The 26,185-nt window shown below is 48.3% G+C and overlaps 6 protein-coding genes across 6 annotated transcripts; 1 reads left to right on the forward strand and 5 right to left on the reverse strand.

Annotated features, from left to right (window-relative positions):
* Positions 1-1,227: 1,227 nt before the first annotated feature.
* On the reverse strand, positions 1,228-3,885 carry ACHE_21443A (uncharacterized protein; the record flags this gene model as incomplete). Its single annotated transcript, XM_043275527.1, has 1 exon — positions 1,228-3,885. One exon carries the CDS (start codon positions 3,883-3,885, stop codon positions 1,228-1,230), a length of 2,658 nt encoding a protein of 885 aa, XP_043134507.1.
* A 447-nt stretch (positions 3,886-4,332) lies between these two features.
* Positions 4,333-5,178, reverse strand: ACHE_21444A (dienelactone hydrolase family protein; the record flags this gene model as incomplete). The annotated part of the gene is made up of 3 exons (XM_043275528.1): positions 4,333-4,937; positions 4,983-5,030; positions 5,079-5,178. The coding sequence occupies 3 exons, from the start codon at positions 5,176-5,178 to the stop codon at positions 4,333-4,335; spliced, it is 753 nt and encodes a 250-aa protein (XP_043134508.1).
* Positions 5,179-6,197: 1,019 nt separating this feature from the next.
* ACHE_21445S (putative C2H2 finger domain protein) lies at positions 6,198-7,124 on the forward strand (the record flags this gene model as incomplete). Its single annotated transcript, XM_043275529.1, has 2 exons — positions 6,198-7,010; positions 7,062-7,124. The coding sequence occupies 2 exons, from the start codon at positions 6,198-6,200 to the stop codon at positions 7,122-7,124; spliced, it is 876 nt and encodes a 291-aa protein (XP_043134509.1).
* A 2,636-nt stretch (positions 7,125-9,760) lies between these two features.
* ACHE_21446A (flavin-binding monooxygenase-like protein) lies at positions 9,761-11,660 on the reverse strand (the record flags this gene model as incomplete). Its single annotated transcript, XM_043275530.1, has 2 exons — positions 9,761-11,562; positions 11,615-11,660. 2 exons carry the CDS (start codon positions 11,658-11,660, stop codon positions 9,761-9,763), a joined length of 1,848 nt encoding a protein of 615 aa, XP_043134510.1.
* An 11,048-nt stretch (positions 11,661-22,708) lies between these two features.
* Positions 22,709-23,194, reverse strand: ACHE_21447A (uncharacterized protein; the record flags this gene model as incomplete). The annotated part of the gene is made up of 1 exon (XM_043275531.1): positions 22,709-23,194. The coding sequence occupies one exon, from the start codon at positions 23,192-23,194 to the stop codon at positions 22,709-22,711; it is 486 nt and encodes a 161-aa protein (XP_043134511.1).
* A 762-nt stretch (positions 23,195-23,956) lies between these two features.
* Positions 23,957-24,736, reverse strand: ACHE_21448A (uncharacterized protein; the record flags this gene model as incomplete). Its single annotated transcript, XM_043275532.1, has 1 exon — positions 23,957-24,736. One exon carries the CDS (start codon positions 24,734-24,736, stop codon positions 23,957-23,959), a length of 780 nt encoding a protein of 259 aa, XP_043134512.1.
* Positions 24,737-26,185: the final 1,449 nt, after the last annotated feature.

The following is a 26,185-nucleotide window of genomic DNA, read 5'->3' on the forward strand; positions in this document are numbered from 1 at the left end:
ACGCTAGACATGGTTCAATCCATGGGGCGGTGGGGCTGTCAGTACTTACTTTCTCTCTGATACTGAGAACTCTTCTATTCACGCTGCAGACTAGAGGACAGAGGACAGAGTACTTGTACGCTCTACATACAGAGAGGGTCTATTCTCTCCGAATACTCTGCACCATCCGTACAGTCTACAGTACTCTGACTTCTCCTAATTGCGTGGCCTTACCAGGTTGGGAATAGTGCTGGATACGTAAGCGAAGTCGATCGTTCCAGAGTTGAGATTGTCTGCTTACTGGGGGAGATTCAGGAGTATTAAATAAATCAAGAGATTTAGGAGAATTAACACTATTGTCGTACATACTTGTACTCTGACATACTCTGATGCCATTCTGGGGTACATCTGTCGAGTGGACCTGGTGGGTTTCTTTTTTTATCTGAAAAACCCCGATATGCAGGGTTTCAAGTACCGATACACCAGTCCTGCACCATAACGCGTGCACGTCACTGCGTATAACATCATAGAGTATCTACTCCGTATACTGCTCATTACTCTGTACCTATACCTGTACTCTTTGATGAGAACATTCTACGGAGTACACTGATAAAATTCTTAACTGCCACGCGGCTCGATCATCGCCAAGCCAAGCCCAGTCCAGCCACTGTCGTCCGAAAACCGTCCGAATCCAACAGCTGATCCAAATGAACGGAGTCTGAGCCAGGGTCCAGTCAGTCCAGGTGCCAGCAGGTACTAGTAGTATGTACCTGAGCAACACAGCCACGGATCAGACCCTGACGGTCATTCCAGCAAATAGAATCCCTGTGCAGCCAGTTCAGCTGGTCCATGTCCCTCGAGGCTTGCCACTTATCACGATGTGCAGACATTAGCCTAATATAGCCTGATATACTTACTGCTTCGCTTGGACCACCTGCGTTGTTTCAGCTCGGGCACTTGCCTTTATCTGGCCAATCTGCAACGCCTTACGCGGCCTGATGCTGCGGCCGTACCTCTTTTGGTATATGTACTTAGTAGCAGTACGTACTGCCAGTGCCACTGAGGCGGTCCTTTTTCTTTTTTTCACCACGTCCTGTACGTAGGCGGCTAACAAAAAAAAATAATAATTAAAAAAGGGCACCAAGACCGTGGTTGATGGCCGATCCTCATAGTACACGAGATACTCCGCAGTAGTGTAGTTCACTTGTAGTTCACCATGATCATACTCATACTGTACAGAATATGTACTCAATTCCGGAAATTATCCACTGCATACAACTTCCCGGCCCGATTCCATTCCCCATCACTCACCCGAATAACAACACTCACATCCACCGCCCGAGCCTCCCGAATACAACAAGCCAGACACGTCCTCCCCACGCGACCTATTACCGCATTGCTCCCCGCCGCTGCGCACCACGCGCGTGCGAATGTTTCCTGCCTCGCGCTTCCCCGGGCGTCTATCACGAGGATCTCGCCGCCGGGCACCACTTTGTGCAGCGACGTCGCGCCGATGAGGTCGCTGACGGGGAGCACAACGTATTCGTAGGACGCGTGGAGGGGATGCCCGGGGAGATGAGACGGTTCGTGGTGGTCTTCACCGTCGCTAATGGAGGCTTTGCCGGCTGGGGGCCGGCAGTTGTACGAGGTGACGAAGTGAATGTTGTGTCTTAAGGAGATTGATTCTTTGGTCCATTGACAGTCATGTGAGTTGGACTGCACGTGGAACGAGATGGTGGGTACGCCTACGACAGCGCTGGATTCAGATTCAGAGTCGGATTCGCTAACGAACGACAACATGTTCAGGTCAATAGACACCGACTCTTGCCGTGGACGGTCAACTGGCAACGAGAACGCCTCGCGCGAAACATCCCCATCGCCAAGCGGCGTCGAGAAATGCGATATCTTATTCCCCTGCTGGATGCGCGGTTTCTTGTTTGTCGGTGGTAGTTCCTTGACTCTCGCCTCGAACCATCTTCCGTCCAACGGCTGCGACGTCGACCGGTCAACAGGCAGGGCATCGCTTCTGATCCACCCCATGCATTCCTTGGTCTCTGGTAGACCGGCCAGCACGCGCCCGACGATACACTGCTTGCTCCACCAGCTGCGTCCGTGATACGAGAATCCGCCGTATAGATTGGCCACGGGACCTAGCGTGGATAATGCCTCTGGGTCGTTTTCCAGGACTGTCGCGAGAAGAAGGTGTCTGATGCTTTCTCCGGGCGGCACGAAGCCTGAAAGCCAGCTGCGGGTTATCCAGCCGATGTTGTCTTTCGGGTCGTTGCTGTCTTGGCTGGCGATGTTATGGAGGAGGATCTGGCGACGGGATGGATTTCGGCTGTACATCTCGTCCTTGCCCAGTATGGATGTCGCGGAGCTGCATACTGGGCGGCTGTATACGTCTTGGTTGATTTTAGAGAAGAGGTCCTTCAAGGCATCTACTCCAGGCCAGCCGATATTCTCTGCAAACACGAATAGCCCGTGTAGTTGCTGCTCGATGTGATACGGCGTCAATTTGCATTCCCAGGCCGACTCGGCTTCTGAGGCACTCTTAATCGATGACCGACGATGGATGGTGAAAGCATCTCGTAGAGACCGACGTCTTCCATGCAGGCCTTCTTCGCTGTGCATCGAGGTCTGGTTGTCGCAACGACTTATCCCAAAACTATCGAGAAAGCGCCGCGCAACAATTAAGTCCCAGTTTACCTTTCCATCGCGAAGCTCGTCAAACTCGTGTATGTCAATTGCGGTGATGTTCTCGTCAGGATCCCTCAAGACCCCGGCGCGAGAAACAGCATCCAGTCGGATAAGTAATTCGCTAGCCAGGAGCATCTGCATGAGCAACCACTTTCGTTCGAGACCGGGATTAACCCATGGCTGTTTCTGCGCGTCCTCGCATTCCTCCGGATCCAGAAAATCTCCATCCCGATGGGGCGGCATCTCCCACAGTATCTGGCCAGCGTGCAGACGCCACTCCTCCAAGCTAAAGTTAATCCACGCCCCCGGCGCCGCCAGAGCAGTGGTAAGCATTCGAATCTGCGACTTGAGACTATGCGGATCCTCCTCCTCTATCATCGACCGCGGCGGGGGAAGCAGGAACTTGGAATACAAGTCGCGATGCAATATCTCTATCGGCTCCATGTCCAAGATCGTCTTATCCACCTCCGCATGTAACATATCATGACGAATTGCCCGAACCGTCTCGAGACGCTCGATCAGGTTCTCCATACTCGGGTCTCGCACGCCGATGCGCTTCCACGCCGACGGCCCGTCGAGCAGCATCGCTTTGCGGTCCTGTACCGTTCCATCCAGACACTGCGCATACGGATCGTTGGCATGATGCTCGATAGAGTCGAAGGCCTCGATGGTCGAGGTCATCATCGAGGGTCTCCGCAGTCCAGGTCGTGGTCGCGGGATCTCGGGCCCCGTATACCGAACCTGGTCTGCGACGGGGAGCTCGAGGAAATGGCGGAATCCAAGCGAGCCGGGCTCCTTTGCGGTTGAGCACAGCATATTTGGGACCTCGTATACGCTTATGTCGAAAGTCGGCCGTTTGGGCCCGCCCGCGTGTTGTAACCCTTGTAAAGGAGCCGGGGTGTCGCCTTTGACTACATAACCATCGGGAACCGGCAGGTGGGCATGAAGCGTAGATAGACTGAAGGAGGAATGCGAGAGCGGCCGTCTGTCCCAGAATTTCTGGATCAATAGATCGTGATCGCACCAGGGAAAGATAACCTGCGGCTGCCACAGACCGAACGAGCCTTCGTCGAGGAGGAAATACGGCGCTCCGACGAACAGTGCGTGGACGTCCTCTCTTGAGAGTTGTGGTGTGTTGCTGCTGTTCTGGCTGGATTTCCGGCGATGTTCGGGGCCTGCCTGGGGCTTTGCATGGGATGGCGAGGCCATTTTTCACGGTTCTGTAGATGTAGGGAAAGAGTCGGCTTATTCGTACCTTTAGGCTGTGAAACCGATATGCAGGAAAATCCCCCGGGAAGAGGATCGTAAGACAGGGAGGTTCGAGAGTCGTTCGCCTCTTGGAATGATGCAACATGAGGGCATTTGCCTTCGTACCCGGTTACTTACCTGCTTCTGGCCCTCCCTGTCAACTGACCCCGCCTATCCAGTTTTTGATATGCGCATCGTGCTGTAGCTGCAGCCGACTTGGAGTCAAGCATAATTATACAGAGCCAAAGTATGGATTATCAGAGCCAAATACCAAATACAATGAACATCGGCCATGACGTCAGCCGGGACTCATTCCGCATACGGTATACCTCAGCATGACGATGTCTACCTGGGATACTGTACATATATGGATTCAAAGTCATAATTCATTTCTCTACTATGGCATGTTTAAGCGTGTTTGTGGAAGAAGTCAAGCACGGTCTTGTAGCCACGCTCGTACTCCTTGCGCACCTCGGCGTCCTCCAAGTTCGAACGAGCAGCCATCCAGCCGTGGATCTGGGTGGGGAAGGTCTCGACGTGGTTCGGAGTCTTGAGGTTGGCCTTGAACGCCTCGATGTCCTTGGGAACCTCATCCTTGGAGGCCAAGACAGCCATGGGGATGTTCACGGCCTTGGCATCGTTGGGGTCAACCATGGCGGGGTGGCACTGCACAGCAGACTTGAAGAGCTTGTTGTCCTGGCCGGAGGACAAAGCAGTAATCTTACCACCCCAGCAGTAGCCCAGGATGGACCAGTCGAAGCTGCCGCTGGTGGAGAGCTTGTTGGCTTCGGCCACGACATTGGGGATCTTGGAGAGGGTGTTCGGGGGAGCGGCCTTGGTCTGGAAGAAGTTGCCGAGCTTCTGCTTGTGGTCGTCGGTTTGAGAGGGGAACCAGGTGATGTCGGCGGGCTGGCCCTCGAAGAAGTCGGGCATGAAGACACGGTACTTTTGCTCGTTGGAGTTGGCCAGGATGTCGGCTCCTTGGATGGTCTGGGGGAAGAAACCGAAGATATCTGATTCTTAGCATTTGACCTTCGTAGAAGAATGTGTAAACCTACCATAGATGACGAGGATAGCCTTGGAGGCGGACTCAGGACCAGTAACGTCTACTCAATTAGCTCCCTGGTGATAATATCCCCGGTGTATGTCCTTACACGTCTTCAAGCCATTGATGGTCTTGTATTCACCCTTGCCCTGGTAGCCCTGGGCGACGATAGGGGGGATCTGGCAGCAGGCCTTGCTAACACCGGACATGGCGGAAGAGCAATGAATCGGACGAACGCAGAGGAACGGTTTGCAAGTAGGACGAGCGGTAGAAGGCGCGAAAGACTTGCGCAGAGGGGTTGTCAGAAGCTGCCTGTATCTCATAAGTGAATGCATGTTTCAATGGCTGAAGAGAGACGCACTGTATTCAATTGACCAGATGAGTTGGGGAACAAGAGAGGAAAAAGAGGGAAGAGAGGAGAATGAGGGAGTTAGAGGATCATTTAAGAACCCCGCGGCGACGTCATCGGAGATACATTCGGCAGTGCATTACCGAGCATATTACATAGAGTGAAGCATAGCATAGCATAGAGATAATTAGGGGTATAGACAAGTATAGAAAATGGCATAGAAGAGCTGTAAGAAGTAGAACAGAGGTAGAGATAGCGAGGGTGTATCCGGGCTCAGGATACGAGTAAGTACAGTGCTTACTGACAATGCACATACATAACTGCATAGACATACTGAACATGCTGCAACATGGATATATCAGGCATGACTCGGTCAAAGACTCGACTAGGCTCGACAGATCACATCAACAAGGTTTGTTTGCTCTTTATCTCCCCGGCCAATTCCACAAGCACCCATGCTCGTATTCTTTATTCGAATGCCCGATGCACTACACATACGCACTCTCGGACTCCCCTCTAATGCAAGGAGCCCTCCTTTTATTCCTTTCTTTTGCCATTTCGGGGCGTCTCTCTTTGTCGATCAAGAACCAGATCGCCTCTGGATCGACAATTGACATCTGTCTGTGGTCTCGGGGCGCTGGACGCTGTATATATTCCATGTCCCAGGCGTTTCAATTGTCCGGTCTGCATTTCTTTCTTTTGAAATACCATATTGCTTTGAATTTTTATCGGCCTTTATAGCTCCCTCCCCTCTTATTTGGACATCTTCCGTCTGTGTTGGGCTCCGACATGCCTGGATGACCTCCATTCCACACTCATTATCAGAACAACTGTCCATAACACGCCGTTTTCACAACCCTTTCCAGCAATTAATCCAGCATGACCACTCTCGATGCCTTGATCACCCAGTCTCTCACTTCGAATGCTTTTTCATCTTATCCATCGCAGACTTTGGCCGCGACTTCGCATCCCGCCAGCCAATTCGTGTCTCCCGTATCGACATCCCCGAACACGACCACAGCATCGTGCTGGGCTGGAGCGCCGGCGCAATCCCCGTGGCCGGTCAACAATGATACCCATGGATATCTTCAAGATGCATGGAATCTATACCAAGCACCAAATACCAATCCGATCCCTGACGCGAACGTGAACTCCAACCTTGCCGTCTCGCAGCCGTACGAGATCCCGTCGCTCGTGCCGTCTTTCTCCGCCGCCCAACCGCAACAGCCACTCTCAGCTGAAAACTCATTATCTTCCTCCTCCTCCTCGTCTTCCTCCTTTTCCTCGTCCATGTCCTCGCCCGCCTCCATGAACTCCCTCGTCTACCCCCGACAACCATGGCCCTCCTATTCCCTCCCGGCCATGAACGGCCCCGTCCGGTCCAACATCCACAATCCAAGCGGCCAAATGGCCATTTTCGGCAACACCCCCTCACCCGCCGGTATTCTCCCGTTCAATAGCGGTCACGTCGCGAGAATGTACCAAGGGCCCCCGTCATCATCGCCACATCACCCAGTCTCGGGACCGGGCCTGGGCGGGCCGACCCAAGATCGACCGTTCAGGTGCGATCAGTGCTCGCAGAGCTTCAATCGAAACCACGATCTCAAGCGACATAAGCGGATTCATCTCTCTGTTAAGCCGTTTCCGTGTACGCACTGCGATAAGAGTTTTTCGCGCAAGGATGCATTAAAGGTGTGCTTTTCACTTCTCCCTCGATAGATGTTTGAATGCTAACGTTTATAGCGCCACCTTCTGGTCAAAGGATGCGGTAAAGACGGTCCATTCGTCAAACGGGAACATGAATAATGTATAGTTGGCTTCGTTCTTTTTTATTGGCGTTGGTTGGTTACATCGGGGTTACGCAGGCATTCTCGGGCCTTTTTTACGGGCTTGCTTTGTACATGGGTGGTTATAGTCTTTCGTTTATAGACCGGGTTATGTAGTTATTGCATGATAATACCAGTGATTTATGTTGTGCTCGGGTCTCGTTGAATTGCATACTGTAAACCATGAATCCTCGTTTCGAGGTAATTACTTGTCATCCTCGCTATACCGCAGCGTTGGATGTGTTTCTGGTACCCCAGACTACGAGTCAGTGTCAACATATCAGTCAGAAATCTGCAAGGGGTACAATAATACTCCCGATGAGACACGTACGCATGAGAGAGCGCAATAAACGACGCAGGAGCATTAAGAATCGATAGGACAAGATTGTCAAGCTAAATACAGAAATAGACACCACGTCAAGAAAGATCCAAAAAGCCCTACAAACCAAGAGACGTAGGTACAGGAGCATCGGGGTCAGAACACCTCGGCTGTTTTCTGCGAGTAGAGCTGTCTGCAGAGGAAGATTGGGACCATAAGCGATGCGACCAAGACCACAACAGATACCTGTAGAGCCAAATGCTGTAAAATCATAGAAGAACCTTAAGATGACGCCAGAACAGATAGCAGAGATAGGTCAGCATAGATAATAAATATATCGCCAGACTCGGTACGTCTTTCCAGGATCAACTACAAGCCTGACAACAGATAGAGGATACCGCTGCGCTAGCTGTTTTGGACCGAGACTGTCCAGTATTCAACATAGGGGAATCAAGACCAGACAGACGAGGCCAGCTACAAAAGCAGCTAGCACAACTACAAAGCCATCAAAAGATTTACTTTGGCCCGTGGCGAAGATATTCAAGAAAAGGCATGCCACTCCAGTCATTGCAGCCATGGCAAACCGCATATTGTCTAGGTGCCACGGCTCACTCTGGAACTGCCTTTGACAAAGGCTTGAAAATTGATCAAGTAGTGGCAGGGTTGGGATTTGTATAAATAATGACAGGCTATGTGCCACCGCGGTCTGAGACGGTATAATGGTGTCCTGTTTCGCTCGATTTTGCGGGACACGGGTGGCTCTATTGTAGTCCACGGGATCCAACTCGAGTTGCTCTTGCGTCTTAGTATGTGGCATGAGGCTGCTGTAAGAGCTACCATCCTTCTTGTACTCAGTTCGGCGTCTATGGATCACATCTGAAATCGACGATTAGCAATAACACAGCAGCCAACTCAAATCTGAGTTTTACCAGAGCACCCCTCCACCATCAGCAGAAGAGGGACTAGAAGCATGAATACTGGCCCTAGTTGAACAAAGTTCCAAGTGTCCTCTTCAAATATGTCTTCATCTTCATTGTCTTGGTTCGAGGACAAGTAATTCATCACCTGAATGCGGTAGACGAAAGTTGAATAGTTCCCCATATTAGCGAAATTAGCCACAATAGCTGGTCGCCAGTCAGAGCCTCCAAAGCCCAGTTTCAGTAGGAGATCAGCTTACATTGAACGTTCGAGAGTGTACGAAGTCGAATAGGGATTGAAGAGTGACAGAAACAACCAAAGCATAAAGCACGAGTTACAGGGAAATAGCCTGCAGAACAGCGGCACCATTCCTGGGCAATCTCAAGACACCAAACCAGGATTTTCCGTCATAGCTTTCTAAAAGCTTGTAAGAAGGAGCCGCAGAATCTTCTTATGATCGACCTATCCAGCATATTATCCCATTCCTATGGCGTAACGACGTTGCAGAAGACCATAGCAATGGAGCATGTCCAAGCAGTAGCAAGAAATTTTATCAAATCCTTCCAGATCATTAGTCTGTAGACTCTGTCATTGTTTAAGCAAGTAACTTACGCCGAGACCAGAAACATCAGGATTCGCTTCCAGGTTCCCGCTTCGCATCACTGCTATTTGAACAGTCATGGAGATCGAAGCGATTGCAGCCCATGATTATAGCCCTGTTCTTTTTTATGAGAATAGCATCAATGGGCTGTTTTTTACGGCGGTGAATTTCAACTAAGCGAGGAGTTTGTTTTATTTGAGCTGAATCTGACAAGGCTGAGGCTGAGCTGCGCAAAAGCCTTGTCCATGAGTTTCACCAGCCATTTCTCAAACCACAGAGCCTATAGTCGGACTAGAAAAAGCGCTATGCTCAGGCTTTCGTAAGCGATTTGATGCCGATCGTTCAGGGACTGGTTCCGGAGTAAGGTGTCAGATGGCACCGAGTACTGAGTACTGAGCAGCGCCGCTGATGACAATAGATTTTTTTGCATAGTGAAAGCAGAAAGTAGGTACACTTGGCGAGCGTCTAGTGTACTTTATGGCAAATAGAGGAGGATAGAAAGACTATTTCCCAAGGGGAAGGCATGAATACCACGTGACTCAGCAATGTCATTTCTCTCGCCATAAAATAAACATGTAACTCCATTCCGAGGGATGGTTAAGCTTACTCCTCCAGGATCAGCCATGTGGAAATACAAATAAAGCAATTATGAAGGCGTACGGGGTGTATCAAATATATCCACCGGAGCTATCACATCCACACGAGTCATGTCCACTACTCTGCATAAAACGAATCGGACGCTTAATTAAAATTATGCTATGCTAACGGAGTGTTCCGACTACACGGATGGGGTATCATGCTTTCTCTTCCATTCGTTTACCAAGCCTCGGTAATCCTCCACACCATACGGAGCAAAACACTGGGCCAAAGCGCCTCCCTTACGGTTCGTCTCCAGGCCCAGATCCCGGAGGAGCATGTCTACGTACGGCAGTGCGTCGAAGACAAAGTCCGGATTGCGGCGTCCGAAACCGCCGGGGTAGCGGTATTTGCCGAATTCGCTGTGTAGAGCAGTCTCCCAGATGAGATCGAGATTGGGATCCCGCTCTTCGTCCTGGTCCGGGACGTTCTCTTTGGCGATTGGCACCTTGGACTCGGAGGCCTTGGCTGAGGCCAGCAGTTCGCGCACATCCGGTGGACACGAAACGCCTGGAGTCACGTCGAGTTTGCCGCCAAAGTAGGCGGCGATCCAGAGTGCCTGAGTTTGCGCGATCATAGTTGTGTTGATGGTCATGGTCACACCCATGAAGGCGACGGAGCGCTCATGCATCAACGACGGAGGCACGATGAAGCGCGTCAGGCGGAATGGATGGGTTGCTGTCGCCGGCGCATCGTCCGACAGTGGACGATACTGCGGGTTGGGTGTTGGCTGGTCCCGCAGCTTAGGGAACTGCTTCAGAATCTCCTCGTCGGCTCTGCGCACAAGTGCCTCGTCCATCGAGTCCTGGCTCCATGGGAAACCCAGGTCCCGGTCGATGCCTTCCGGCAGGAATTGCATGTTGGGTGTTGCCTTCCAGCCCGTTGAGCAGATAAGCACACTGATGTCGTCCAGCACAGTGCCGTTGGCCAGATGTACCGAGTTGCGCGACAAATGATCAATGTCGGCGACGTGAATGCGCACCTTGCCATCGCGCACCAGATCAAAGAAGTTGGTCGGGTAGTTGAGGATACTCAGTGACGAAGCGATCCAGAACGGACTGATCCACGGCTTCAGCTTCTTCACTTCTGGATGCTCATCGTAGCCGTTGAGCTGCACGACATCGTTCGCCAACGTAGACCAGAACGAGTCAACCATCTTGCGCCCTACCCAGGTACCGTGCAGGAATGACCGCACACCATTGAAGCCATCCGCGTCGCCCCAGATGCACGGGCTGAACCAGGTCAAAAATCGCGTGGTTACCAGCTTCTCAAGCCACTTCTTCAGCGGCGTCACGTATGGCGGCGCCATCCAGATAGGTCCATGGCCGGATTCGCGGATCACCCAGTCGACCTGCATCCCCGAGGTCGCGCAGGCATACACAGCATCCCAGGCGGACTTGGTGCCTCCGAACACCGCCGCCTTCTTTCCAGAGTGCAGCACTTCCGACTCATGCTCGAGCAGGTCGCGACAGTGAAAGAGGGGTGCTCCAAAGTCCTCTTGCCCCTGGAAGCTGGGCAGATATGCTTGCGACGTGATACCCGTTGCCACAATCAACTTCCTGGCCACTATTGTCTGTTCTGCGTTGTTATCTTTCTGCGACGTTGTGGTCAACAGCCATGTCCCATCCGGACGGTGCTCGGCGCTGCGCACGTATGTCTCGAGACGAATGCGATCGGTGAAGCCAAAGTGCTCGGCATATTTCTCCATGTACTTTTGGATGACATGACCGGGGATGTGTTCGCCGGGTTTTACGCCAAAGGCTTGTTCAGTCATGGGGAAGTCGCTGAATTCGTAAGTACCTAGCATGTTGTTGGATTTGAGGCCTTTGTACAGCCGGTGCTTGGCCCAGACGCCACCGACGGACGACGCGGACTCGAGGAGGACGACATTGCTGGAGGGGTTGACGTCGCGATAGGTTTTGATAGCCGCGAGACCACTCCAGCCTGTATCCGTCAGTACGCCCGGAAAATAGAGGCAAAGACAACGAGTGCTTACCGGCACCGACAACGACAAGATCGACTGCTTCCATGGTTTCGAACATCAAGTATACAATGCTCGGAGCATAAATCAATGCATGCCAATGTGTTCTACTTCTTCAGGAGAAGAAAAAGAAATGAGAGGAAATCCCTGGCTTTATTTTTACTTCGCCGGTATTCCCCATGATTCCGCATTTCCTGATTCTGGACTGAACTATTGGAAATCACAAAGTACCCATTGTGGTCAGACAATACGGATTCTCACCAAAACAGCATGACAGGCGAGCAAACGGCCCGGGGAATAAGAGCCGTCTGGGCGGGATAAAGTTCGACGGCGCATTCTCTCTTCTGTCTGATTTGGCGAGGATGTATTTCCGGCGAGTCAGTAACGGCCAGTGGGTCTGTTGGTCCTTTTGTCCCAGTTGCCCTGGTCCCCGAAGATGCGAACTGTGAAAGGTACATCGCCCCGGATGCTCTCCGCGAGAGATGTATTTGTAGTACAAGCATTTTCGTGCATAAGCTGACGAATATGACGAACTAATGAAATACCACAGGAACAGCTGACATCTACGGAGTACAAAGACTATGCACATAGACAAAAGTCAAAGTCGCCCAAGCCAGAGTCAAGTGCGTCCGGAACCCAGTCCCGCTGTCAAACCGTCGATTGCCAACCCCTAATTTAGAAAGCGTTTCAGACTTGACAAGAATAGCGCTCTGTAATATTGGAAGGGGAACAGTCCCCAGTACCGGAAAACACCCGTTCCCTTGCTTCCTCTTCTACCCTCCATGTTGGGTCCGATACTTGTCAGTTCATGGAATTACGAAAAAAATTTTTCATACCTGTCAGACCTCATTGTGGCCCATTCATCCAGTGGTTGTTGTTTAGGGAGGTGATACAGACACACCCCTCTCGCTACAGGCACACCATTCATGCTACAGACACACCCCCTGTTGGCTACCGGCACACCGTCTAGCTGTTTTTAGTAAATTGTGGGTCAATCATGTGTTGATAAGATTAGGGTAAAACAATTAGGGTATCATCATAACAAAGACATCAAATCTGCCCCTCTTGGCTACCCACAGCTGCATGCCAGTGAGCTCAATATGGTAAATACTACCCATCAACAACCACTCCAAGCACTCCTGGCTGAGTACTTGAGTGATGATGAGGATCCTTGCCCACCATATTCCCTACCTCCACCGCCAGCTGATGCCATCTATTCCAGTGAGAAAGAGGCAATGGATGCCATCAATGAGTTCACAAAGCAGCATGGCTATGCCCTAACAACCAAGAGTTCCAAGCGCCATGAAGGGGATGGCCAAATCAAAGCACGCTACCTCCATTGCAACTGCAGTGGTGTATATAAGAACAACATTGCTGATAATGAGCGAGTCTGTGAGAAAACCACCCACCGCGAGAATTGCCCTTTTTGTGCCACACTCCGTCAAGACAGGCAGACAGACAAATGGTCATTTGAGATTAAGGATCCAGGCCATAACCACAGCCCAGCACCTGTCCATACACACCCAACACTGCGTCGAGCAGAGATCAAAAAATGTGCCACAACATTTGAAAATCAACTTGCTGCTGGCATCACTCCATGTCAGATTCTTGACACTGCCAAGCGTGAAAATAAGAGTAACATCATCCCACGCGATATCTACAACTTTCGCCAGGACCTCCATCAAGTTTCTTGATGGATGTTCGAACATCCATCCAGGCTCTCCTGACTGCAGTCCCAAAGGAAGGTAAATGGCTATTCAACCATATGAAGGATATTGATGGTCATGTTGTTGGATTGTTCTGTACACATCAAAGTTGCCTTGAGCTCTTGCAAAGCAATCCATACTTGTTGATCATGGACTGTACATACAAGACAAACAAGTACCGGATGCCCATGCTGGATATCAATGGCGTCACTGCAACTGGATCCACCTTCTTTGCAGCTGTTGCCTTCATCCATAATGAGCAGCAACCATCATATGACTTTGCTTTGACATCTCTGCGCGGGGTCTATGAACAGCTTGGCCTTGAACCACCTTGCACCATTCTGACTGACAAAGAGAAGGCTCTCATAAATGCCTGCAAGGGTGTATTCCCAGATGCCTACACCATGATTTGTCTTTGGCATATGAACAAGAATATCCTGTCAAAAGCCCGCCCCCTTATCCGCAAAGAACTCCTTGATAGCATGGAAACTCTGCCTGATCGACATGACAAGGAGGCCAATGCTGCAATGGATAGCCAAGCAGACTAGCGCTGGAAGAGAATGCTTGAGATGTGGTGGAAGGTGGTTAGAGCGCCTTCCTATCCAGAGTCAGAACATGCATGGAAGGAGTTCCGTGATCAATATGATGATGAGATCTTTGGCCCTTTAGTTGCATACATTGAAAAAGAGTGGCTGAATGATGAGACACAGAAGCAAATTCTGTACTGTTTTACTGACAAAGCTTTTCATCTGGACATGCGTACAACTTCCCGTGGTGAAGCATCCCACTCACGCCTCAAGAAGGACCTTGGTACTTCAGTGGCTGATCATCTTTATATTATTCAATCATTTGAGCGAACTATTACACATCAGCATGAGTTGTGCAAGAAAGCATTGGAGAATGAACGGGTTACAAAGTCCACTAGATTGCTCCGCTTCTCCCTATATGGTGATGTGCATACCTGGATATCACAGTATGCTTTGCGAAAAGTCGCAGCGATTTATGATGCTTATCTGCCAAGACAACAGAACACTGATAATCACAAGCTCCATAACCAGAAAAAGGTGATCTCTGAGCACTGTACTGGTTTGACTTTGCGTACACAGTAGACTGCGACATATCCTCATCCGCGGATACCACTTTGCTATCCACATCCAAATCCGCACGGATTTGGATATGACTCAGGTATCCAAATCCAAATCCAAATCCGCGTGGATAGGATGCGGATATCCGCATGGTATCCGCATTTGCACAATTCTCGCTAAATTAACTACATTCAGGCTGTCATGTGATGCATAACTCGCTGATTCAGATTCGTAAATAACGTAATCCACAACCGAGCGGGCCACCCAACCGAGCGGGCCACCTTTCAATTCTCCGACGCATGCCATATTGATGATTGAATTCAAACTGCCACTATGCCACCAAAACTGCGGGAAAAGACACAAAATTCAATCCAGCAGGAAGGGAGGGTTTTACTTGCTATTTCATCCTTAAAGAAAAAAGAAATCTCCAATATTCGTGAAGCTGCACGCCTGTATGATGTACCTCGGACAACACTACAACGCCGATTGAATGGCACCATAAATCGTGCTGAAAAACAGGCCAATTGTCTCAAATTGACAAAAGAAGAGGAAGAATCACTTATCCGATGGATACTCTCTTTGGATCAACGTGGAGCAGCTCCCCGACCGTCTCATGTCCAAGATATGGCCAATATTCTTCTTTCCAATCGTGGTTCATCCAAAACCCAACCTATTGGCAAGAATTGGGTATATAACTTCATCAAACGCCATGATGAACTAAAGACCCGGTTCTCAAGGAAATACAACCATCAGCGTGCCAAATGTGAGGACCCAAATCTCATCAAGGAGTGGTTCAACCGTGTACAAATCACTATAATGCAGTATGGGATTGCATATGAGGACATTTACAATTTTGATGAAACTGGTTTTGCTATGGGCCTTATTGCAACTGCCAAAGTAGTGACTAGAGCTGAAACTGCTGGTCGTCCTGCCCTATTGCAGCCTGGGAATCGTGAATGGGTCACTGCAATTGAATGTGTTAATGCTATGGGGTGGGCTCTGCCTCCGTGCATTGTATTCAAGGGCAAGTCTCATATACAGGCTTGGTATGAGGACAATGCTTTACCATCAGATTGGCGGATTGAACTTAGTGAGAATGGATGGACAACAGATCAAATTGGTCTCTCCTGGCTTCAAAATATCTTTATTCCATCAACAAATGGCTGTACTAAGGGAACATATCGTCTGCTTATTCTTGATGGTCATGGAAGCCACTTAACGCCACAATTTGATCAGATGTGCAATCAGAATAATATTGTGCCAATTTGCATGCCTGCACATTCATCTCATCTTTTACAGCCTCTTGATGTTGGCTGTTTTGCAGTCTTGAAGCGCACTTATGGCCGCTTGGTGTCACGGCGCTCTACTAGGATGATGGAACGTCCAACTCATGGGTTCTACCTAGGTAGCTATCGACGAGAATAATCAACATGAGGAAGGAAGAAAGGAGGTAACACCATATTTATCAACAAAGCAACAAAGCAAACAACCACACCTCACGTGATAAGCAACCAACGTGACCAGGCCGTCACATTACCCCCCGGCTTCAATAGGCATTGTCCTCAATGTCATGGTCAACCCACAGGTAAGAAAACATGAGAAGGCAACAATACATGAGACACTTGAAAAAGAAAAACACATGAACATGTCCAAATATCTCCAAAAATCAATCATCGAGATCATTAAGGTCATCAAGACGGTTTGCCTCTAACCTTGCAATCATCTGCTGGTTCCATATTTTATTGGATTCCTTGTGTGCCTTCATGGAACAATCCTTCACCCAATGATCAGAGGAGCCACATCTCACACAGGATCCTTGTTGTCGTCGTCTGTTCCTTTCATCTAGGGAGGTGGTGTTACAGAACTCACTGTATCAGCCTCACGTGATGATACAGAGTTAAGACAGGCTCATTGGATAACAGCTCATGGAGAATATGCAAGAAGGAACAGGGATCAAATTGATATTCGGCGTGTTGGCACCTGATGATCACGTGTTTCACGTGATATGCAAGGAGTATACTAATATACAAGACGGATGTTATACCATCAGCCTGGTATAGGTATACAAGTATACTATGAAAACATCATACCAGGAAAAGGGAGGATATATAAGAACACTCATTCATGTACTTAGCTTAGTTCTTCGCGATCAATACAAGTCAATCAGCATTGGTTACCTTCTAGTTTCTGACTCGTCCGCACTTAACCAACAACCCAGTATACGTACTCGGTTGGCCTTGTTTCTCCATTCGATTACCTTTACCGTTTCTACTTGTTGATTATCTTACGGAGCCTGGAGGGGGCGATATACCCATCAACACATACGACATACCAAACCGGACCCGGAGGGGCATTGAGCATACGATTACTTGGAAGACACTTAGGGTAAGTGTCCAGTCTCGAAATACAACTAACTAGAACCCTAGGTACGACACGAGAGAAGCCAGGTTGTGACACATTGATCGCCAGTCAGTACGAGTCAGGTTTCGAGACTATATTGACTTAAAACACAAATTGCAACCATGTCCAACAACAGTAACAGCAACACTACTCCCAGGTCCTCTCGTGGATCTGAGGGACGAACTCCGACTTATGAAGAGCTCTTTGGGATGGTTAGCCAGCTGCAGGAAAGCATCACTACTTTGGAAGAACGACAGTCAGCCAAAGCTATCAAAGTTCGACCGCCGGAACCCTTTGATGGTACCCGATACAAGTTGCGACCCTTCATCACCCAGTTGGACTTGTATGTCCGAATGAACCGGAGCAAGCTCATCTTCGAATCCGACAAAGTCCTACTTGCAGCAACTTATTTGACTGGACCAGCATTTGATTGGTTTGAACCTACCTTGCGCGATTTCCAGGAGAAGGATGAACAGTACCATAACGACAATACCACTGAGGTTTTCAGCAGCTTCACTGAATTCAAGAAACGACTCCAGGGAACGTTTGGAGATATTGACGCCACGCGGAACGCTGAACGAAAGCTATGGCGACTCAAACAGACAGGATCAGTAGCCAAGTTGGTATCTGATTTTCAGCAGATCATCACCCATCTGAATTGGGATGAAACAATGTACATTGCGAAGTTCGAAGAAATGTTGAAACCAGAGATTCAGGAGAAACTGGTTTGGATGGAACGACCGACTTCATTGAACGAACTCTTTGAACGAGCCGTCAAGATTGACAACACCCTGTATGACCTTAGAGTCAGACAGAAGGAGTCACGATATGGGAACACCTTTAGGGGAAACCCACGAACGAGCCACTATCGATCGAATGATAAACGACCAGCTCAACCACGAAGCCAAGGGTATGAAGATCCCTATGGACCACGACCAATGGAGCTGGATGCCACACAGCACAGGCCCTTTGTATCCGACAAGGAAAGAGAACGAAGAAGAAAAGAGAAACTTTGCTTCACATGTGGAAAGCCGGGCCACATGACGAAGGCATGCAGGCAACGACAGAACGTTAGGCCTCAGCAACAACGAAATGATAACAAGCAACTGCACGCTACCCAGGAGAGAGGAGCGTATGACACCACAGGAATTGTGAACCCTGAACTCAGAGCAACAAATGATTCTGGATGGCACATGCAAGAGGCTTCAGATGAGCATGGAGGACCATGGAGACCCAGAACTATGATAGTACCCAACCTGAGCCCATTGAGGAGGTTGATGGAAGAACAGACGACCCTCACACCGGAGGAGATTGATGAAATCATGAGTTCAAGTGAAGATGAATATTGGCCCAATGAACGGACGGTGGGATCCGACAGCGGAAGCGACAAAGCCCATATAAGGACGGATGGGTCCGAAAAAGCCATCAATGAGCCAGTTCATGAGAAATCACTCGGCGAACTGCCCAACCAAGATTGGTCAGTTAATGATTTCCTTGACGAAGAGTACGGTACCCAGTGGAATGGCCACGATCCCAACGTGGAGGAACTCCATAAGATACCGGAGACACCTCAGAACGCAACTCCCGAAAATGATGAACATGAAGAACAGAGTCTGGCAGAAGATAATGAGGGATACACGAAGTCCAGTGTGTATAGCCCTATTTCGAAGCAACAGCTATGGTCCAAGCGATATACGGAACAACGAAAAGCCGACGAAGAGATGAATACCGACGTTGCCGCGTACTTCATTGATGATGTTGTTATCTCACTCAGGAGAACCCCAAGAGGCTCTCTAAAGGATTGAAAGAACTATTCAATGAATTAAATACATATTGCCCACATCAGAACTTGAAATGTTGGGAACGAATGAACGAAACTTGGGATGAACACCTACGGAAATGCGACCAGCACCCATACACGTGCCAATACTGTGGACAGAATAATGGGGAACTGTGGGGATACCTACAGGACATCACAACCAAACGACTACGAGGCCCCATCCACAACTCATGCAGGTATGATTGGTGTGACTGCGTGCACTATCGAGAGCACCCAAAACATAACCAATTACCTTGGATTGTGTGTTATAGCCATGCATGTGGAGAACACTATGATCGAAAGAAAATGGCGCATTATTTCCCAGAACGACCCAGGAAATACAATGACAGTTGTCCTTGTTGGGATTGGAACTGTGCATGCCGAGGATATCTACTGCATCCAGAGCATTCAAGTATGCACTGGACTGCTTGTTATGAAGACGACTGCATAGTTCACTTTGAACCCAAGGATTACTACCCAAGTCCACGACGTCTACGGCAACCAAGATGGCAAGCGAGCCTATCAGCGACACAGCGAGGATACCACTTGAAGTTTATGACACCAGTTCTCAATCAACTAGCCAGAGTGATGGTTGACTCAGGAGCTACTGGAAATTACATGGATCCTAGATTCCAGCGACAGTTGGGGATCTTAGGAATTGAGAAGGCGCAGCCAGAGCCTATCTCAGGACTGAATGGTGAGAATTTGGGAAGTCACCTGACGGTCGAATCGGGATTTGTCCCTATGGCTGTAGCGGAACATGAAGAAAGGATCAATTTCGACGTGACACCGCTGGGACAATACGATATAGTGTTGGGGATTCCATGGCTCAGGAATCACAACCCGGAAATCAACTGGAAAACTGGACAAATGAACTTTGTGAATTGCGATTGCCCAAAAACGACAAAAGGACCGAGTCAACGGGAGACCGGGACCTCACCACGATCTACAGGCAGGAGACCTGGTAGATACGTGAAGCAACCGAGAGGTGGGTTGAATAACAGAGAAATGAACGACACAGCGACAAACATTGTATTAGCAGCCACCAGGGCCTCAGAACGACATTGGCTGATGAATTTACCCGGATGGGCACCGGACACGACCCAGAAGTATTGCGAATACTTGATGGATGAGGATACATCCAAGAGATCAGCATCGATTGAGGAGTATCGCTCAGGAAGAGTTGATAGCAACCAAGAAGCATCAGACTCAGAGCTAAGCTCATGGGAATGGATTGACCATAAGGAGCTAGCAGCAACGACTCAGGAACCACAGATTCCACAGGAGTATATTGAGTTTCAGCACTTGTTCAAGCAGCCCGAACGACCTGAACTACCAGACCACGGACCACACGATCATCACATACCCCTTATGGAAGGGAAGACACCGACATGCAAAAAGATTTACCCAATGTCAGAACGAGAATCGAAAATACTACGGGAATATATTGAAGAACAATTGGCGAAAGGATTCATCAGACCATCAACATCACCAGCAGGGCACGGAGTCCTATTTGTACCAAAAAGGATGGAAGTCTACGACTATGCGCAGATTATCGACCACTCAACGCCATCACCATCAAGGATCGACATCCATTACCACGAGTTGATGAAATGCAAGACCGAATCAGAGGAGCAAAATGGTTCACCAAATTCGACCTTGTAGACGCCTACAATCGACTACGGATCGCCAGAGGAGAAGAATGGAAAACAACCATCAGAACGAAATATGGACATTACGAATATTTGGTCATGCCATTTGGGCTTACCAACGCACCAGCATCATTTCAACGATTCATCTATGATGTACTTGGAGTATATCTCGACATCTTCGTGATAATCTACCTTGATGACATCTTGGTCTTCTCCAACACCTTCAAAGAACATGTGCAGCATGTCAAGAAAGTACTGCAAAAACTTGAGGAAGCAAAGCTACGATTGAAGTTGAAGAAGTGCGAATTCCATGTTCAAGAAACTGAGTTCTTAGGACACTGGATCACTACAGAGGGAATCCAGATGGATAAGAACAAAGTTCAAGCAATCTTGGATTGGCCAGAACTGAAGAACACCAAGGAAGTTCAACAGTTTACAGGACTTGTGAACTACTACCGACGATTCTTGAAGGACTATTCACAATTCATGACACCACTGTTCAAATTGTTGAAAAAGGGACAAGAGTTCCAATGGGGACCAGAACAACGACGAGCATTTCAACAAGCCAAGGAAAGAATTGTGTCTGCACCAGCACTTGTGCAGTTCGACCCAGAAAAGGAAACCACGATCGAAACAGATGCATCAGACTACGCCATTGGTATGAGGATGACTCAACCAGGACCAGATGGAAAACCACAAGCCGTTGCATTCCACTCAAGAAAACTAGTTCAAGCGGAGTTGAACTATGACATCCATGACAAGGAACTGCTAGCCATAGTGGTAGCATTCAAGACTTGGAGAGTTTACTTGGAAGGAGCACAACACACTGTACTTGTGAAAACAGATCACAAGAACCTGACCTTCTTCACAACAACCAAAGAGTTGACCCGAAGACAGGCCAGATGGGCTGAAGTACTATCACAATATGACTTCAAGATCATCCACTGCAAAGGAAATGAGAATGGACAAGCAGACGCACTCAGTCGACGACCAGACTATGAGATCAAAGACAGAACGATCAATCCAGCGATATTGAAAACGAACGAAGATGGAACCATCAGCTACAACCACCAGGTGTTAGCAGCGACAATGCACACCTCAAATGAACCTTTGGAAAGAAAAATTGTTGAAGAAACACGAAAAGATAAAATGATCCAGGATATGATTGAAAACTCAGCAGAAAACGACAAATTGACCACTGATGACAATGGATTAGTGTACTTGCACAATCTCATCTATGTGCCAAAGAGCATGAGAAGTGAGATCATCAGCATGCACCATGACACTCCACTCCACGGACATTTGGGAACAGAGAAAACAGCTGAACAAATAATGAGAAACTACTACTTCCCAAACACACGAAAAGTTGTTCAAGAATATGTGAAGAACTGTGAAACTTGCATTCGAGATAAAGCAGCAAGACACCAACCCTACGGAAAAATGCAATCCCCAGATGCTCCAACACATCCATGGGAATGGGTTACTATCGATTTCATCACACAGTTACCGACATCACAAGGATATGACTCCATCACAGTCATCACAGACCGAATGACCAAATATATCCATTTGGTACCAGCCAAAGGAACCATGACCGCAGCAGATATGGCACAAATATTCCTGAAGCATGTTATTACCAACCATGGAATGCCTCAGAAGATCACATCAGACCGAGACAAGCTGTTCACTTCAAAATTTTGGACGACACTCACGAACTTGATGGGTATAGAGCACCGCCTCACCACAGCCTACCACCCACAAGCAAATGGTCAAACTGAACGAACCAACCAAACGATTGAGCAATACCTACGGCACTACATCAACTATGAACAAGATGATTGGGTTAGATTCCTACCCATGGCACAGTTTGCATACAACAATGCAGAGCATTCAACACTCAAAGTAACGCCATTTTACGCCAATTATGGATACCACCCAGTGCTATATGAAAAGCCACGACCACAAGAGTCCACATCAGAAGCAGCAAACGAGACAGTTCAAAAGCTGAAGAACTTACACCACCAACTGTCAAGAGACATTGACTTCATGAACCTACGAGCGGCTATATATTACGACAAGCACCACGGAGAGGGACCTACCTTAAAAGGGGGAGAAAGTATTCCTACTCCGCAGAAATATCAAAACGAAGCGACCAAGTCAAAAGCTCGATCACCAGAAGATTGGACCTTTCACCATTGAAGAAAAAACAGGACCAGTAAATTATCGCTTGAAACTACCGAAATCAATGAAGCGCATACATCCAATATTTCACATCTCGCTATTGGAACCAGCACCGAAAAACGCCATACCAACGGAAAACATCGAAATCGAAAGCAACGATGATGAATATGAAGTGGAACGAGTACTGGATTACCGACAAGTCAATGGACGACCATGTTACCTGATCAAATGGAAAGGGTACGATACCTCTGAGAACACATGGGAACCTATCGCGAACTTGACTGGTTGCCACCAGTTGGTGAAGGAATACCACCAGCGACAGCAGAATCGAAGTTCTCCCAGAAGGAAGGAGAATTCATCATCTGAGTCAAACTAGGATTGTTTGATGTCGCAGCAAGCTGAGCTGCCTCTGCATCAAGAAGGCGCTCAAATTCCTGAAGATCTTCATCAGGCACAGAAGACTCTTCTCCCATTCCTTCCAGCGCACCGAAATCATTATCCAGCATTTTCAAATTCCGCGATTCAAGAAAACGCTTCTGTTTGCGAAGACGCATCACTTTCATTAACAACTCATCGGACTGACGCTCAGCCTCTTCAAGCTGACTAGCAATACGCTCTCTCTCGCGATCGATTCGTTTCCACTCAGACTCTGCATGAACATCACGCTCGCATTTGCGACCAGAACGGACACAATGGCCACATTTCTGGGTAGAAGGAATTCGCTTGCACTCGACAGGGCGTCTCTCACTCATTTTCGAACAACGCTTACAAGGAAAAGATATCTCGCCTTCACGATAAATCCGATCAGCCAGCCTCAGACGATTGCGGTATTCAACTGACATGATGAGTCATGACATGAAGAAAGAAAAAGAAGTTGAACACCTCAGCGCTTACCTGGAAACTGCCGCAGCTTTATGACTTTCGAGGACGAAAGCCTGAAAGAGGGGGAGGTAATGTTACAGAACTCACTGTATCAGCCTCACGTGATGATACAGAGTTAAGACAGGCTCATTGGATAACAGCTCATGGAGAATATGCAAGAAGGAACAGGGATCAAATTGATATTCGGCGTGTTGGCACCTGATGATCACGTGTTTCACGTGATATGCAAGGAGTATACTAATATACAAGACGGATGTTATACCATCAGCCTGGTATAGGTATACAAGTATACTATGAAAACATCATACCAGGAAAAGGGAGGATATATAAGAACACTCATTCATGTACTTAGCTTAGTTCTTCGCGATCAATACAAGTCAATCAGCATTGGTTACCTTCTAGTTTCTGACTCGTCCGCACTTAACCAACAACCCAGTATACGTACTCGGTTGGCCTTGTTTCTCCATTCGATTACCTTTACCGTTTCTACTTGTTGATTATCTTACGGAGCCTGGAGGGGGCGATATACCCATCAACACATACGACATACCAAACCGGACCCGGAGGGGCATTGAGCATACGATTACTTGGAAGACACTTAGGGTAAGTGTCCAGTCTCGAAATACAACTAACTAGAACCCTAGGTACGACACGAGAGAAGCCAGGTTGTGACAGGTGGACGCTGCTGACAGGGAGTTGATATTGATGACGCTGAGGTCCATAGGATCAGACTTGGTGTGAGAGCCAGATTGGTGTGATTGAGAGTGGGAAACATTGGTGGAATTTGAGCTGAAAGAATGACTTCCCAATTGTTGAACCACACGAAGGAAATCAGTGTATGATTTTGGAAGATTCAACTGCTGGTTGAGACGTCCTCGGAGAGTAGGATTGAGGCCTTTCCTGAACGCTGAAATCTTGGTGACATCAGGCCAATCTTTGCCCTTTGCCTCATAAAGAATCCTCTCAAACTTGGCGATGTAGGCTGCCACAGATTCACCACTATCCTGCTTTAGGACTAGTAGATGATCTTCAGCTTCTTGAACCTTGTTGGGGTTGTCATAAACCAGAGATAGTTGATCAAGGATGGTGTTGTAATCCCAGGTGTTGGTGTCTTCTGCATAAGATAACTGGGGAAGAACTAGAGCTTGGACTTTGCTTTCCAGATTCAGATAGACATAGTAGAACTGAGCCACTGCATCACCAATAGCTGGAGCATCAATCCTAAGCTTAGCCTTCATCGAAGCAAGCCAGGTATCAAACTTCAAAGATTGTCCATTGAATTTCTCGGGATCGGGGAGGCATGGCTTTGGTCGTTGAAGTGGTTTGGGTTCGTTTTTGATGGATTCGATTTCATTCTGGAGGGCGCGGATCGTAGAAGAAAATTCGTTTCGGAGTTCTTGAAAGGGGTCCATGATCTTTAAGAAAGAGATCGTGAGCTTGAATCTTGAAAAACTTAAGTCTTGAGAACTTGAAGGGGTGCCAGCATAGTCGCAACCACTGGACTTCTTGAAAGTTGAACTTGAATATGCCAACAACAGAAGTTTCAGTCCTGAGCTCTAGAAACTTAACTGAAGCAGCGCTTGACTTGACTTGAGGATGAACTTGAGGATGGAAACTTGAATGGAGACACTGTTATAGCCTGGCCAGCTCCCGAACTGCGGCACCAGCGAATCCCTTGAAGGGAGAAGCCTTTGGTATTTCTCTCCCTAAGGTATAAAAGGAGGATGTTGATTATTATGTCACGGCGCTCTACTAGGATGATGGAACGTCCAACTCATGGGTTCTACCTAGGTAGCTATCGACGAGAATAATCAACATGAGGAAGGAAGAAAGGAGGTAACACCATATTTATCAACAAAGCAACAAAGCAAACAACCACACCTCACGTGATAAGCAACCAACGTGACCAGGCCGTCACACTTGGTGGAAGAGAAGATGCGGCAGAGGATCAATCATATAGACAAGCTTGATTTCCTTTCAGCATATCCACAGGCCCGTAAGGAGGCCTTTAAGATGGATAATATCAAGAGCGGCTTCATGGCAACTGGCCTGGTTCCATACGATCCAGAGAGGGTGTTGACACAACTCGATATATATTTGAAGACTCCTACACCCCCTGGGAGCCAATCCACCAACTCTGACCCGAAAACACCTCATAATCTCAAGCAACTAAAGAAGCAAGAATCCACTGTCAAAAAGCTATTGAGACAGCACAGCAATAGCCCCCCAACTCCTGCAAAGGCTGCTATGGATCAAGTTTTCCGCAGTTGTCAAACGGCCATGAATAGTGTTGCAATTCTGGCAAAGGAAAACCATGATTTGAGGGCTGCGAATGAGAAACAGCAGCAGAAAAGAAAGCGCTCTCATAGACAGATAGCCTATACAGGGGGCCTTTCTATTCAGGAAGCCCAGGGTATCATACAAAGTGAGAACGATGCCCAGGAAGCCTCTACTACTATACCTGTCGGAGCTGCTTCGGCAGCAAACCAACCACCTGTACGGGCACCACCACGGTGCAGTGATTGTCGTATCATTGGGCATAGAAGACTGCAGTGTCCTAATCGCAATAGAGCTTAGTTTTTGTAATAAATGCCATTTTTTGTTGTGTTATTGACTTAAACATTTTGACCACCGTCGGGAGGTGGCCCGCTCGGTTGGGTGGCCCGCTCGGTTGTGGATTACGTTATCAGTTATTTACGCCTGTTCTGATTGTAATAGGATCAGTTGGCACTTTTCCATTGTCCTCCTTATGAAATTTTTGAAAATGCTTAGGTATATTAGACCCTCTGCATTTGAAGTAATTCTAGTATCTCAAATTACAGGCGAAGTGGTGGTAGCTACTAATGATTTAGATATTAAAA

Source organism: Aspergillus chevalieri, chromosome 2 (genome assembly GCF_016861735.1).
Source record: "Aspergillus chevalieri M1 DNA, chromosome 2, nearly complete sequence".
NCBI lineage: Eukaryota > Fungi > Ascomycota > Eurotiomycetes > Eurotiales > Aspergillaceae > Aspergillus > Aspergillus chevalieri.